This window comes from Ochotona curzoniae, unplaced genomic scaffold (assembly GCF_017591425.1).
Source record: "Ochotona curzoniae isolate NIBS_2020 unplaced genomic scaffold, NIBS_Ocur_1.0 contig_1274, whole genome shotgun sequence".
NCBI lineage: Eukaryota > Metazoa > Chordata > Mammalia > Lagomorpha > Ochotonidae > Ochotona > Ochotona curzoniae.
In genome coordinates, this window is record NW_024465023.1 from 30,414,805 (window position 1) to 30,430,012 (window position 15,208).

At 46.6% G+C, this 15,208-nt stretch overlaps 1 protein-coding gene across 1 annotated transcript in view; it reads left to right on the forward strand.

Moving 5' to 3' along the window:
• TEX11 (testis expressed 11) overlaps positions 1 to 3,261 on the forward strand; it is a 197,936-nt gene extending 194,675 nt beyond the window's left edge. Inside the window, exons 27-28 of the mRNA XM_041003384.1 lie at positions 1,584 to 1,748; positions 2,975 to 3,261. Coding sequence (XP_040859318.1) covers positions 1,584 to 1,748; positions 2,975 to 3,076 — 267 coding nt within the window. The 3' untranslated portion in view covers positions 3,077 to 3,261. The remainder of the gene's footprint in view (positions 1 to 1,583; positions 1,749 to 2,974) is intronic.
• The last annotated feature ends 11,947 nt before the right edge of the window (positions 3,262 to 15,208 follow it).

The following is a 15,208-nucleotide window of genomic DNA, read 5'->3' on the forward strand; positions in this document are numbered from 1 at the left end:
CTCATCTAGCCCAATATCATATTTGTTTGTTCAGTCACTTTTCCACTCATTCAGTTAAAAATCACAACACTCTGTGTCACACGTTGTGCCAGACTGGGAAGGTTCAAAGGCCAATGACGGTTTGCCTTTGGAGGAGTGCCCACTTAGTGAACAGGACCGACAGGACAGTATTAAGAGTGCTACTGTGATCTAGAAACCAGGTGAAAGAACAGATTTGAGCAGTAGGTAGAGGGGAATCAGGGGAAGCCTCACTGTGGAGGTATTGACTGGATATTGATTCATGTATTCATTCATGTTGCTTCTTGAACCTTTGGCTAAGATCAAGTGCTCATTCATTCATTGAGCAGATAGTGGTTGTGGCCCCCTTCCTATGTGCCAGGCATTGTTAGACTTTATATATATACAAATGCACCCCAGAAGCCCCTGTACCACAAAGAACTCAGTGATCTGGAGGAAATACATAAAGTTTCCAAACGAGGTGACATTGATTCTATGAAGAAGGCAAAACTTGCTGCAAGAACAGCAAGTTCCTGTGCTTGCTGTGCTTATGAATTTGAAGAAGTAGAAGCTTACCAAGGGGACAAAGATGGAGGCTGGCATTTCTGATTGCACCACCTTGGCTCCTTTCTTTTACTAAAGGAGAGCATCTGGTGTCTGTGTTCCTCTGATTGACCCTTATGCACAGCCATCTTTACCTATGGATGCTGTATCTTCCCAAAAGGATTGTGTGCTCTTGAAGCATCGTGTTTATGCATAAGATCAAAATGAATGAAAGGATGACTGGGACAAGGTCTTTGAGGCTGACATACACTCTTCCAGGCTTGTCATGGGGTGTGGATAAAAACTTTGCATGGACTGCTTTCCTTTGGGCCCACTTCCCCCAACCCCACCTCCCAGCATAGCAGGGATGGAGAAAATAGCTCCTTTGGCATACCCTTTTCATTACTGCAAAATGCAATGGAAAAGCTAGGGTCATTTGCATTAGGAACACTGCAGACCACTGAGAAGCCTAAGGGTCCATCTTAGAAATGTGCTATTTATTCACATCTTGGCAGATACTGTCAGCTGAAGACTTAAACAATTAGGATATTTTAACAGCTAAGGATGAATAATATACTTTCTGTTCTAAACACTGATTAAACATATGAAGAGACTCAGTAGAACTATTTCATGGTAACCCTAAACAGTTGAGGTAGGTACTGGAATGCTTGACTGGAGGCAGGTACTTGATGTTTGACTGGAGACAGCATCAAGGGAGGCCTCACATAGAATACCAGCTTTTATCCTGCTTTAAGGAGATGAGGGATCAATTAATCTTTCTCTGTCTCTCCTTCCTTCAGTCATAGAGGGTCTCATTGCTTTATCAGTTCACATATCATTTCCTGAGATCAGATAGTGGAATATTTTACAGCTGACAGAACTTCAAAGCACTCTCCTCCTCCTCCCCGAGAGCATGAGCCCACCCCTTGAGTATTAGCCGTGCCTGTTGTTTACCAGTAATGGGACGCAGCAGTGACACAGGTGGTGCTGCAGTGAGCTGTGACTGCAATAACTATACAACACCTACTGTTCTTGGATTTCAGAGTGACTACCCGGAAGAGGAGGTTTTCTGGTTGATGAACAAGTCCTGGAAAATTGGGATACGTATGTTTAAAAAGAAGAAATATCTGAGTTCTGAGAAATGGTGCACCCTGGCTATGCGTTTTATTGACCACCTTGGCTCCCTCAAGGAAAACCATGAAGCTCAGGTGAAGAGAGAGAAGCCTGGGGCGGCTGGCATGACCTTAGGGCAGAGAGGCCAACAGGGCTATCCATAAGACCAACCCCTCCCTTTCTTAGCTAGAAAAGAATTGATTTCTGTTCCTCTCAGTAGTCCCAAATATGAGGGTATTACCAAAAGGTTGTGGAAATGGAATTAAAAAATAAATTGGGGGGTAACACAAATAAAAGTTTGAAGGCCAAGCATGGCTCCTTCATAATATCCATTTTACATTAACTTTGGAGAAGACCCCTTATATGTACAGATTTCAAAATTTTTGAACCAAAATAAACTTACTCTTAATTTTATTTCCCACCAACTTTTGTAAGTACCTTTGTTAACTTCAAGGGTTAGGGAACTGTAAGCAGTCACTTCTTAGAATGAAAACCAGAGGCTGGTATTGTGGTACATCACATTAAGCCACCACTTAGGATGGCCAGCATCCCACATTAATTTCAGTCCAAATTTTGGTTGCTCTACTTCCCATTCAGCTTTCTGTTAATGCACTTGAGAAAGCAGTGGACGGTGGCCCAACAACTTGTGTCCCTGCCACACATGTGGGAGACCCAGATGGAATTCCAGGTTCCTGGTTTCCACCTGACCTAGCACCTGTGGTTGTTGGGGGCATTTGGGGAGTGAACCATTTGGGAATGGAAATCCCCCTACTTCTGTAACTGCATTTCAAATAAATGAAGTAAATCATTTTTAAAAGATTGAGAACCAGGAAGGATGCAGAACAGAGGAAAGCTTAGAGCAAACAGAAATGGACTCCCAAGAGTGAGTTCTGCAAAAATGCATCAGGGTTCATGCCTGTGCAGGGAAGGCTTCGTGTCCTGTGCTCAAAGCAGTGACTGTTTAAGGAGGCCTTTCCTCCAGGAACTCCCCTCTGTTGCAGGTTTCTGGGCCATTAGCTAACAAGGAAAGGTTTGGTGGGGGGGGAAGGGGAGCGGGACATTGTTACTAAGTAAGAGCTAAGAATCCTTGTTGTGTTTTAATCTCCCTTGTTATAGCCCTTCCGCTAGCAAACAGGCCTCGTGTATTGGAACCCCTCTTCCTCAAGAGGGCATTGTGTTCCCCTGACATCCTCCCAGAGCAGTGGTTCTTCAGGACTCAGGAGAGAAGGGTTAGATTTTCATGCCATGCCCGTGGGTCTGAAAAAGCTTTCCTGCATTTTCTTTTCCTCTCAAAAAATCCATCTTCTCTTTTCTTTCCCAGATGAATGTAATGTATGCTGAGATGATGCAAGCATTGGAGCAAAGGTCGGACACCATTTTCAATGAGCGAATTGTAAAGAAGCATGTTTTCAGTGAAGAGTAAGGACTACTGGAGCAAGCCATGGGAGCAAGCAGGCTTGTCAGCTTCTTGACACTAGGTAGTATTAAGAAGTTGAATGTTTACATTTTTGCCAGACTTTCTCTTTGAGTCTTTGTTTCCATTTTTTTTCAGATATTATTTTCATGTTGTTAATTTTCAAAAATAAAAGCATTTGGAGTTTGACTTCAGCAATCAGCTTATTTCTAGAGTACCAATGAATTTTCTAAAAAAAAAAAAATGCTTAGAATTATATTTCAAATACCCCATCTGTGAAGAAGAAACTTTATACTCCAAGTGAACAAAATGAGGGTATAGTATTGTATTCCCAAAGCTCTCAAATTCCCAATACCACAGATTTTTCGCTGGAAGGAGCTAAGTGGTCATTGCGCCCACCACTTGTCAGATTCATGAACTGTCTGTCTGTAGCACATCCTTGAGATTGGGTCAGTGTTGGAGTATCCACGGGGCAGGTATTGTGACAATGTGATAAGCTGCTGCTTGGGATGCCCAAGCACCCATTCCAGTCCTGGCTGCTTCACTTCTGATCCAGCTTCCTGCTAATTGCACCTGGGTAAGCAGCAGAAGATGGTCCAAATGCTTGAGCCCCCTACCACTCATGTGTGTGCCCTGACTTTGGCCTGCCCAGGCCATTTAAGAAGTGAACCAGTGAATGGAAAATCTTGCTCTCACTATCTCTTGCTCACTCTCTCACTCTGTCTCCCCCAACCCTTAAAAATGAATAAACATATACATCTTTAAACAAGCAAGGAGAAAATTCAGGGCACTTCCAAGATAACTCAAGCCACTGTGTTTTGCTGTCTGTTTGGGAGAAAGTCCTTCTTCATGCTAAACAGAAGTATGTCTCTTCATGAGAAGTTGGCTTTCTCCCCCAGCAGAGCTGAGGACAGAAGCCAGGCCCTTTCATCTCTTCCAAACTTTCTCTCCTTCAAGGCGGGCATCTACAGATCTCTCGACTATTCATTGCTCATCCGATCAGGGCACCTCTCTGCCCAAGAGTCAGTCAAATGCTGTATCCCAGGTGGGTCTCTAACTCATGTGAAGTGTGACAGCCTTCTTCTGCTTGCACTGGTACCGCTGTACGATGAGAACACAATGGCTTTTCCCCAGTTCATGCGTTTTAACATTTTTAAAGATTTATTTATTTTTATTGGAAAGTCAGATATAGAGAGGAGGAGAGACAGAGAGGGAGATCCTCCATTTGCTGGTTCACTCCCCAAGTGGCTTCAATGACTGGAGTTGGGCCAATCCGAAGCCAGGAGCACCCGAGCCTCTTTCAGCTCTCCCACACAGGTACAGGGTCCCAAGGCTTCGGGCCGTCCTCTACTGCTTTCCCATGCCACAAGCAGGGAGCTGGATGGGAATCAGGGCCGCCAGGAGTGGAACCATTGCCCATATGGGATCCTGGTATATTCAAGGTAAAGAATTTAGCCGCTAGGCTACCATGCCAGGCCCTGTCTTAACATTTTTTTTATTTGACTTTTATTCTTATTTTTAAGGATTTACTTACTATTTTAATGGGAGAATTATAGAGATAAAAAGAGATTTTTCTATCGGTTGTTCACTCCCCAAATGGGTGCAACAGCTTGGGGTTGGACCAGGCTGAAATAAGGAATCAGTAGCTTCATCAGTAACTCAATTTGCTGTGCCACAACAGTCCTCTGGTTTTGTTCTTTAAACATTTATTTTAAAAATCAAAGTGACAGATTTATCCATCTGCTGGTGCATTTCCCAAATGACTGCAGTGGCTTGGGTTAGGCCAGGCCAAAACCAGAAGCCTGGAAGTGAATCCAAGTGTCCCACGTGAGTAGCAGGGGCGCATGTATTTGTGCCATCCTGAAGCTGCCTTCACAGGTGCATTAGCAGGGATCTGGATTGGAAGTGGAGCAACTAAAAATTTAACCAGCCCTCCAATACAGGATGCTGGTATTGCACGCTGTGGCTCAATTCATTGCACCACAGAGCCAGCTCCATATTAGAATTTTTTAACTTTGGATTTTGAATAGCTTCAAACTTAAGAAAAGTTGAGACCAATATTGTGCTGTAGCAGGTAAGCTACTACTTGGGATGCCATATTGGAATGCCTAGGGTCAAGTCCTGCCTCTGCTTCTGATACAGCTTCCTGCTAATGTGCACCCTGGGAAGCCAAAGATGATGACTCAAGTGCATGGACCGCTGACTACCACGCGGGAGGCCCAAACGGGGCTCCTGGCTTCAGCCTTGGCTCTCATAAACATTTGCGGAGGGAAGCAGAATAGAAGACATCTTCTTTTTTTTTTTTTTAGCCTTTCAAATAGATAAAACTAAATTAAAACTTTTTTAAAAATTGAAAAACCACCAAAACTTATTTTAAAAACAAAAACAAAACCAAACTGCAACTAAGTTCAAAGAACTTCTACTCACCCTTCACTGAGTTTCCCCATTGGTTGACATTTTACCACATTGCCTTATCATCCACTGTTTGCTTCTTTCTGAATCAGTTAAGATTAATTTAAAGATGGTCTGCCCCATTAACCCTTATTAAAGCAAGGGCGCTTTCTCACAGAAATACAGTATGAACCATCAAACTGGGGAAGCGACAATGGCATGCTGCTACCCACAGATCCCATTCAAATTTCAGACTGTCCTAATAAAATCTGCCATAAGCTCGGGATCATAAGTCACATTTAGTCATTTCCCTTTCATCTTTTGCTAAGAAAGCAAATCCTCAGTCATTCTTTATCTTTAATGAGCTTGACATTTTTGGAGAGTACAAGCTATTTTCTGCAAGTATGGCTCTCCATTTAGGTAAGTCTGATGCTTCCTTAGGGTTTGGGGCAGTACCCCCACTGAAGTAATGTGTTCTCAGTGCATTACACTGATCAGTACACAACATCACTTTGCCTTGACTGCTTTCTCAGGCCACAAGCTGGGAGCTGGATCAAAGTGAAGCAGCTGGGACATGAACAGGCATTTATATGGGATGTTGGTGCCACAGGCAGAGGATTAGCCTGCTACAGCTACTGCGCTGGCCCCTTCACTTTTATATATAGTTTCATCTTTTTAAAAATATAGTGTATTCGGGCCCGGCACGGTGGCGCAAGTGATTAAGGTCCTCGCCTTGCACACCAGGGATCCCATATGGGCGCCAGTTCTATCCCGGCAGCTCCGCTTCCCTTCCAGCTCCCTGCCTGTGGCCCAGGAAAGCAGTGGAGGACGGCCCAAAGCTTTGGGACCCTGCACCCGCGTGGGAGACCCGGAAGAGGCGCCTGGCTTCAGATTGGCATAGTATCGGCCGTTGTGCTCACTTGGGGAGTGAATCATTGGACAGAAGATCTTTCTCTCTGTCTCTCCTCTCTGTATATCCACCTTTCCAATAAAAAAAATAATAAAAATAAATTAAATCTAAAAAATATATATATGGTGTATTCCTGCTGTGTTTACTGGGCTCTAATCCACTATTGTTGCCATCTGTTTGGCTGCCCAGAGTTGGCTCCTATACCTGTTGGACATGTCCCCATCATCTCTGTGGCCAAATCCTATCTCCAGGCCCATCCTGTGACTTCCCTGCCTCAGCCCTGGAATCAGTCCTATGTTCAAGGAGCCCTGGTTCCTCTTCAGAGACTGCTAATGAGTGCCTAGGTAAATCTCTGTTGCTTTGAAGGGTGCCATTCTAAGTCCACCTTGGTGGGCAGAGCTAGGAAATAAATGTGCAAATGCATATATACAAATACACATGCATAATACATGTCTGTACACATACACAACACACACACACGAATTCATACTGAGCCCTCCATTCGCAATCTGACAGAAGTGGATTTAATCTTGACCTCTCCCCTTTCTCTATTTGCAGCTCCTTCTTCCATCACTGAGAAGGTTGGCTCTCATGAACCTCAAATATTCACATACTTGCCCATTCTTTCTGTTTAGTTCTATCTCCCAGCCATGTGGACTCACTCCTTGGCCCTAATCCCACTTGTCTGACCGAGAGTGCTGACCCTTTGACTCAAACCGGAACAAGGACCCTAGCCAAACTCCCACCCTGGAGAGCAAGTAAACTGAGTCCCTAGCCCAGCCCTGACCCTGATGCCAAGCCTGACCAAGGAGAGGAGACCACATTAGCACTCAAGCAGGCCCTTGCTGTTTACCCACTGCACTTGGTATTTACCTTTGGTTTTCGTTATCTTGGTTCACTCGCACTACCTCTGAGAAGTGAGCTCGTGTGTTAACTCTCCCTGACTTCTTGTTATCTTCTTAGCACTCTGTTTTGTTCTTTACAGTTTATAAACAGTTGCTTGTGGAGTAATTTGATGAAAGCCTCTTTCCTTCAAGAGACTTAGTGCCCAAGTGTGTTTTTTTTTTTAAATCACCATAAATCTTATCATGGTGCTTACAATTTTCAATATGAACAAACAGAACTACGTGTGGATTACAAAAGTTTTTGCACCAGAATAAACTTAACTTCCCATTCCATTTTCTGCAAACTTCTTGAAGTATCTTAATATTTGGTGAAAAAATCAAATTCTTAATCTTTTCCTTTAACACACACTGTCATTCGTGTCTCATCTTGTACTTCCAGTCCTTTTAAATGCAATTAAATGGGTCATTATGGAATGGCTCTTGCCACTGGATCTTTCTGGAGACCGGAATCTATCCTTATGATGCATCCCCTGCATGTTCAGCCAGCATGCCAGCTCATGTCTTTAACGAAATCATTGACACAATACACTGAGCAGATGAGGGCTGAACAGAGCTTTAAGGACTTGAGGTGCAGCCTTAACCCCAGATTCACTCAGTCATGCGACAAACATTCCTTGAACACCTGCTACTATGGACCAAGCAACTGTTGAGCGTACTGGGGATGGTGTCATGAACAAAATAGAGAGCAAATGCTCATTTTCTAAGAGCTCACGTTCCAGTAGGGATAATGAATAGTCAAAAAGGATGTAAGTAACACACCAGCCCATTCATTAGCTGATTTGGAGATGATGGTCAACCCACTCAATTGACTGCACTCTCCACATTGGTCAACCTTCCCCCAAGGATCTCATGAGTGACTTCATCAACACCTGGCTAGAATGCACCAACACAATGAGAATGTCTGCAACCTGTAGGGAACTACATAATTTCCATTGATTTATTAAGTTCATTTTGGAAAAGAAAACAAGCACACTCTGTCTTAAGTAAAGGGTTATTTTTATTTTACTTAGTTTTGTTTTTAATGTTATTTACATAGTTGAGAAGGATATATGCCCTCGTGAGCCATTGATACAGTTGAGGGTTGAGGCATAGAGGAAGGGGCAGGGGTGTGCCAGATGTTTCCAATATTTTTCTTTTTCTCCTATATCTGAGAGGTGGGGCAGGGTGGGGGAGGAAAAGGGCCACTCCTTCTGCCAAACTATATTAGCACTCAGGAATGGGGTATGATCTTTTGATGTCACCTTAGAGACCCCAGATTGAGGAAGTGTGTTCCAAGGATATTACTTGGGTGATTTGATGGTACTGAGATGTTGGTTTCCTTGTTCCAGGGTGGAGTTGTAAGGTCCATTGATTGATTAACTCCAGCTTAGTGCACCTACACACCCAGACATTGCTGCCAAAGCTTGGCCAGGAGAGTTTTTCTCCTTTCCACTCTCTGATGTGGCACTCAAGTCCTCTGCTGGCATAGATGAGGTGGCTGTCATGACCCCGTGTGCAGCTGGACATGCTCTCCACTGCATGAACATCAGCAACTGAGGAGGCCCAGTCCCGATATGTGCATTCCAAGGCCAGACCACACATAACTTGTGGTTTTTCCCTGTGGCTGGAGTTTGAGTCCAGTGACCTAGTAGGGAGTCCCCCAAGAAAGTCCACCTGGCATGACCCCAGACATAACTGTTTCGTGCACCAGCTACTTTAGTTCATCACTTGCATCAACCTACATACATAACAGTGAGTGCAGTTGCCTGGTCAGTTCTGCACCCTGCCCCTCACAAACCAACAAGTGCTGTGATCTAGGCCCACCCAGCCCACCACAACCCTGGCCCTTATACACACCAATGGGAACTGCGGTCTAGTTTGGGCAACCCCCAGGAACCCCCACCAGGCCTGCTCCCGGCCCTGATACCTGCACATACCAGCACATGTAGCAGAGTAGTGCATCCCATCCCACATCCAATCTGGCTCTTGTAAACACTCATGGGTGCTATAGCTTAGATCTGCCTTCCCTTCCCCCTCCCCCCAACAGGCCGAGCATACACATATGCCAACAGGTGCTACCACCTTGTCTTGCCTGGCCTGCCCCCAGCCCTGGTTCTCATGCTCACCAGCAGGAGCTGCAACCTAGCAGAGGAGTGCCCAATTTCCCTACTAGGTTCACTCCCAGTCCTGGATCTTTTGCTTTTCAGGGGGTACTGTGGTCCAACCTGACATGATTTGCACCCATGATTTGCTGTCAAACCTGGCCAGCCCACACTTGTTCTGGTTCTTGCATGCACCAACAGTTGTTGTGGCCTAACACAGCTTGGCCTTCCCCAAGTGCAGACTGATGGATGTTGCAGACTTGCTAAGCCCAGTCTGCTGCCAATCCAAGTTCTCAAACTCACCAGTGAGAGCAGTGGCCTAACAATGGAGTCTTTGAAGCTACCCTACCAGGCTCAGCCCCATACAAGGGTCTTGCACATGCTGACCCAGTCTGAACCTGGTCCACCTTCTTCAGCATTTGCTGGCAGGTGCTGTAGCCTGGCTCTGCTCTGCCTGCCCCCAGTCCCAGCCTTCATGTGAACTGGTGGGTATTATAGCCAAATTGATCCTGGCCTACATCTTGTCCTGGCTTTTACACATACCAGCAGGTACTGCAGGCTGACCCAGCCCAGCCTGCCCCCCAACCCAGCCCACACATATGACATACATGTATGCCTAGCCTGGCCTGGGTTGCCGCCAGCCTTGGCTCTTGCACTCACCTTCAGGAGCTGAATCCTAACTGGGGAGTCCCCTTGTTTCCCCTACCAGGTCCTTTTCCAGCCCCAAACCTTACACATGCTCTGACCCAGCCTGACATGGCCTATCCAGTCCCAATTCTTGCTAGTAAGTGCTGCAACCTAGCCCTGCCCAGCCTGCCCCAATCCCTGGCTCTCATGTGAGCCAACAGGAGTAGTATCCTAGCCTGGCTCAGTCCACACCCCATCCTAGCTCCTGTGCATGCCAATGGGTGCTATGATTTGACCCAGCCCTACCCGGTCCATCCCCAGAGCCAGCCCACATACATGTTGACAAGTGGTGCAGCCTTGCCTGGCCTGGTGTACCCCAGACCCAACTCTTGTGCTCATCAGTAGGAGCTGCATCCTAGTAGGGGAGTTCCCCAAGTTTCCCTTCCAGACCTGGGTCTCATGTATGCCTGGCATAGTCTGTCCCCAGTCTTGGCCTTTGTATGTGCTAGTGGGTGCTGCAACCTGGCCCACCCCCAAACCCAAGTCTTGGATGCACCCACAGGTGCTGCAGCCTGAATCAGCCCTGCCTGCTCTCAATCCCAGTTCCCATAAGTGTTAGCAAGTTCTGTGATAATACCTGCTCCAGTCTGTCACCACCCTCAGCTTTTGCACAAGCCAAGAGGTATTGCAGTCCCACAGGGTTGAGCCTACAAATCACCTACAGAATCTGCCCTAGGCCCAGTTCTCTCATGTGCCAGTTAGTATCATGGCCCAGCCTTGTGTGACCCATTCCCAGCCATGCCAGACAGGTCCTCCAGCCCTAGCTTTCGTGTGTGTCGGCAGGTAATGTCCCTTAGCCCAGGTCTCCTATGTGAGCAGGTGCATTGGTCTGACCCAGACATACCCTCTGGTTTCCTTCCTCCAAAGGAAAAGCAATCTTATAGACTAGATCCCTAGTTCCTTTGTAGGTATTCTCATACAAACCAACCTTCCCAATAACGCATTTTAAAAATTTGCCTGAAATTAAGATGAAACTTGCCTGTCTACAGTTTGTGTTACACAGTTTGTCTTTAAGAAAAGGGAATCCATATTCTTCTCTAGATTCCCATCAGTTTCGTGGGAGGGAGATGTTTATCTTCACATGCTTGGAAGGCAGAGTGACAGGAGAGGGAGGGAGATAGATCTCCTATCTATTGGTTCATTTCTCAGATGCTCACAGCAGCCAAGCCTGGGTCAGGCCAAAGCCAGGAGTCGGAAACTCTGTGTGTCTCAACGTGGGAGGCAGGGACCCGAGTGCATACATTAGCAGAAAACCAGAGCAGAAGTGCAGCAGCGAAGGCACTAATCAACATTCTAATATAAGATGCAGGCATCCCAAGTGGCAGCTTAACTCACTGTACCACAGCACTACACCTTGTCCCCTGCACTCCTAGTATCAATGTTATTTCTGATGATTCCCCCAAAGGTTAAAAACACTGATTCAATAATGTAATCTGAAGGTTCTCTTAATATCCTGGCATACAATTTGTCTATGTCAAGCGATTCAAAGTCACTTAAATCACCTGGTGCTGGGGCTGGCTTTACCTATAAAGCCGGTGCCTGTAACACTGGCATCCCACATGGGTGCCAGTTTGAACCCCAGCTGCTCTGTTTCTGACTCAGTTCACTGATAATGGTCTGGGAAAAGCAGCAGAAGGTGGCTCACGTGTTAAGGCCTCTTGCCACCCACATGGGAGACCTAGATGCAGCACCTGGCTCCTGGCTTCAGTCTGCCTCAGCCCCAGCTAAGGTGACCACTTAGAGTGAAGCAGATGATGGAAGATCTCTGTCTCTCCCTCTATCTCTGTAACTCTGCCTTTCAAATAAATAAGTAAAACAGGGCCCAGCACAGTAGCCTAATGGCTAAAGCCTTTGCCTCGCACCCGCCAGAATCCTATATTGATGCGAGTTCTAGTCCCGCCTGCCCTGTGTCCCATCCAGCTCCCTGCTTGTGGCCTGGGAAAGCAGTCAAGGATGACTCAAAGCCTTGGGACCCTGCACCTGTGTGGGAGACCCAGAAGAAGTTCCTGGCTCCTGGCTTCAGATCGGCATAGCATCGGCCGTTGCGCTCACTTGGGGAGTGAATCATCGGACGGAAGATCTTCCTCTCTGTCTCTCCTCTCTGTATATCCACCTTTCCAATAAAAAAAAAAGGAAGATTAGTGGGGCCTCTGTATCTGTACACTGTGTTCTTAATCACTTGGCCCGCAATTCCTGGACTTTTGAATTTCACGGTCCAATAGAATGAAAACAACAAACCTTTAAAATAAATAAATAAAACACTTGGTACTTTCCTAGGGATTTCTTAATTGCTTACTTCAGTTACCTCTTGTCAATGTCTACTTGACCCTTTCCAGTCCAGTAGACAGTTTAGGTGGTATTAAATCCTTACTGTCTGGTAAAGATTACTTCATTTTACTTTTAATTTTGTAAATTATGGAATCATTGGAATTTTCTAGATGTGTCTAATATTTTAAAAATGAGACTTCAGTAATTTTTTAAAAAAAAAAAACTGATTATAATGAGAACAAAATACACAGCTGCCCCAACATGTGAACTTTATTGTCTCCTTAATTTGTTTCCTGTTGCAAAAGAAACCCAGTAAATACCACTTTCGCATTCCTACAGTCAGACTCCTTCGGGGTCAGGACCTCCTGGAGCACCATGTTGCCATTTCATACTCATTCCTGGCCAGATGCCCTTCTTGCCACCGAGAAAGCTGACTGGGGTCCAGGCAACTGCTTTGCACCAAAAACCAAACTCGTGTGCCCTCCTGACCCTGCTGCTACACTCCATTCCATCTGAGATGACAGCAGGTAGCCGAGCACCACCAGAAACACCCAGAGCCAGCACCAGGGCACTTCACGGGGCACAGACTGGCCCCACTGTCTCCTGAAGCTGCAGACTTGCTGGACACAAGTCTCCCAGCCACATTCCGTCACAATGCACCATCCAAGGAAGTTCCCATTTGCTCCTTGGGGCAGCAGCAGCCAGCACCCAAGTCCAGAGGCCCAACCTAAGGCATGCCCCTGCTGAATCTCCTAGCACAGGGCTGGGTGCCAGCATTGCCCTTGTACATCCTGTGGGAGCAGTTGCTTCTGTGTCCTGCAGTTCTGGGACTACGGCTGTTGGTGCTACCGTCTCTGGAGTCACTGGTATTTACTGGTGGGACTCAGATGGCCTTATGTGTGATCCTGTGCTTCCAGCTGGCAGCTGCCAGTCCACAAACTTCAGCAAAACTTTCACTCCCCCAGTGAGACCTGGGACTGTGACCGTGGGTTCTCTTAAGTCCCAGGGACACTTGCATTCCCTGGTGGGGATGGTGGAAGGCCGTGTCTGCACTCCTATGTCCCAGATCTACCATTACTAGTGTGTAATCCATAGGAAAACCTGCAGTCACTGAGTGGGACCTGGGTATGGGACCAGCCACAGCTGCGGGACTGGGACTGGTAGAACATGCCTGAGGCACTGGGTAAGGATCCTACCACATCCTGCAGCTCTGGCTCTGTGGCTGTTCTGTAAGTATGCAAAGAGCTGTGGTCACTCCATGGGGTTGTCTGCCGGCCACTGATCCAAGCTTGCCCCTGCTAGTGTGCCGCCCCCAGCATAGCCTGTGGGGTACAAAGGAAGCTGTCCTGTGAGTCCCACAGCTCCTGCACTGGGACTGGTCCACTGGGCTTCATTGCTGTGGGAGCTGGGAGAGGGCTCCAACTGCGTTCCTCTGCTCCACATCCACACCTACAGGTGCACCATCCCCAGCATCACCGGTACAGCAACATAAGACAAACGCCTATGCATCTACATCCCTCAGTTTTGGAAAAGGGGCTACTGCCCAAGTTCCAGAAACTCCTGTACTTACCCTGGAGGACCTGGGGCAGGCCACAGCTCCATTCCAGTGCTGCATGCTCAAAGCTGCCAGTGCCCCATTGCTAGCCTAACCTCTCATCGCACCATTGGGCTTTGGCACTCCAAGCCCCACCCACACTCATCCAGAAGAACCAAGAGAGAATCCTGTGCACACTGCTCAGTGGCGAAATCAAATCTCATGGTGCTACAAGCCCCAGAATCACTGAGGCTGGCCTGGCAGGCAGGCCAAAGAGACATGCCCTTCTATGTCCCACAGCACTGAGAACACAGGTACTGTCATCACCAGCTCCTGTGTGTTTGACATCCTGCTCTCTGGGGCCCAGAGGCACACACCTTTGGAAGTCCACCTCCACTTAAAGGTCATGCTACTCACCACCACAAACCGCCACAGACAAGACGCCTGTGGCTCTCACAGGCACAGCTGACATCCATTACAGATGAAGAGATCACCGGAGGTTACACTTCCCAGCTCACCAAAGAAATCACTCGATTACCCAAGTGATGCTGCACAATCAATTTGAACACAGCAGTCTTTTCCAATGAAAGCTTCGTTACAAAGAAGAAGGATTTCAGATGTCAGGTCAGAGCACAGGAAACATGAAGAAGCAAGGAAACAGGACAGCTCCAATAGAACACAATAGTTCACCAAAAATAGGTGCTGATTTGAAAAAAAAAAAAATCTGCAAAATGTTTGAAAAAGAATTCAAAATAATGATCCTGGGGCCAGCATTGTACCAAAGTGGGTTAAGCCACTCCTGCAGTGCCAATATCCCATATGGGCATTGATTCATGTCCCAGCTGCTCCACTTCCAATCCAGCTTCCTGTTAAAGTGCCTGAAAAAGCAATAAAAGATGGCCCCCATACTTGGGCCCCTGCACCTACATGAGAGAGTCAGGGAAGTTCCTGGCTCCTGGCTTTGTCCTGGCCTAACCCCAAATGTTGCATGCACCCATTTGGAGAGTGAACCAGCAGGTGGAAGATATTCTCTCTCTTTCTTTCTCTCTCTCTCTCTCTCTCTCTCATTGTGCTGCCCAAATAAATATGTAAACCTTTTTAAAAGTGAATCAACAGATCAAGCAGATAAAAAGAATTTCTAACCCTCAAGATAAGATTTTGAAATAAACAATTCAGACAAAAATAGAGGCAAGCACTGTGTATAGCAGGTTAAGCTGTTGCTTGGACACACATTCCATATCGATCATCTGGAATTGAGTTGTACCTCTGCTTATGGTGTAATTTCCTGCTAGTGTGCATTGGAGGCAGCAGATCATGGCCCTCAGTACTTGAATCCCTGCCACCCATGTGGGAGATCTGGACAGA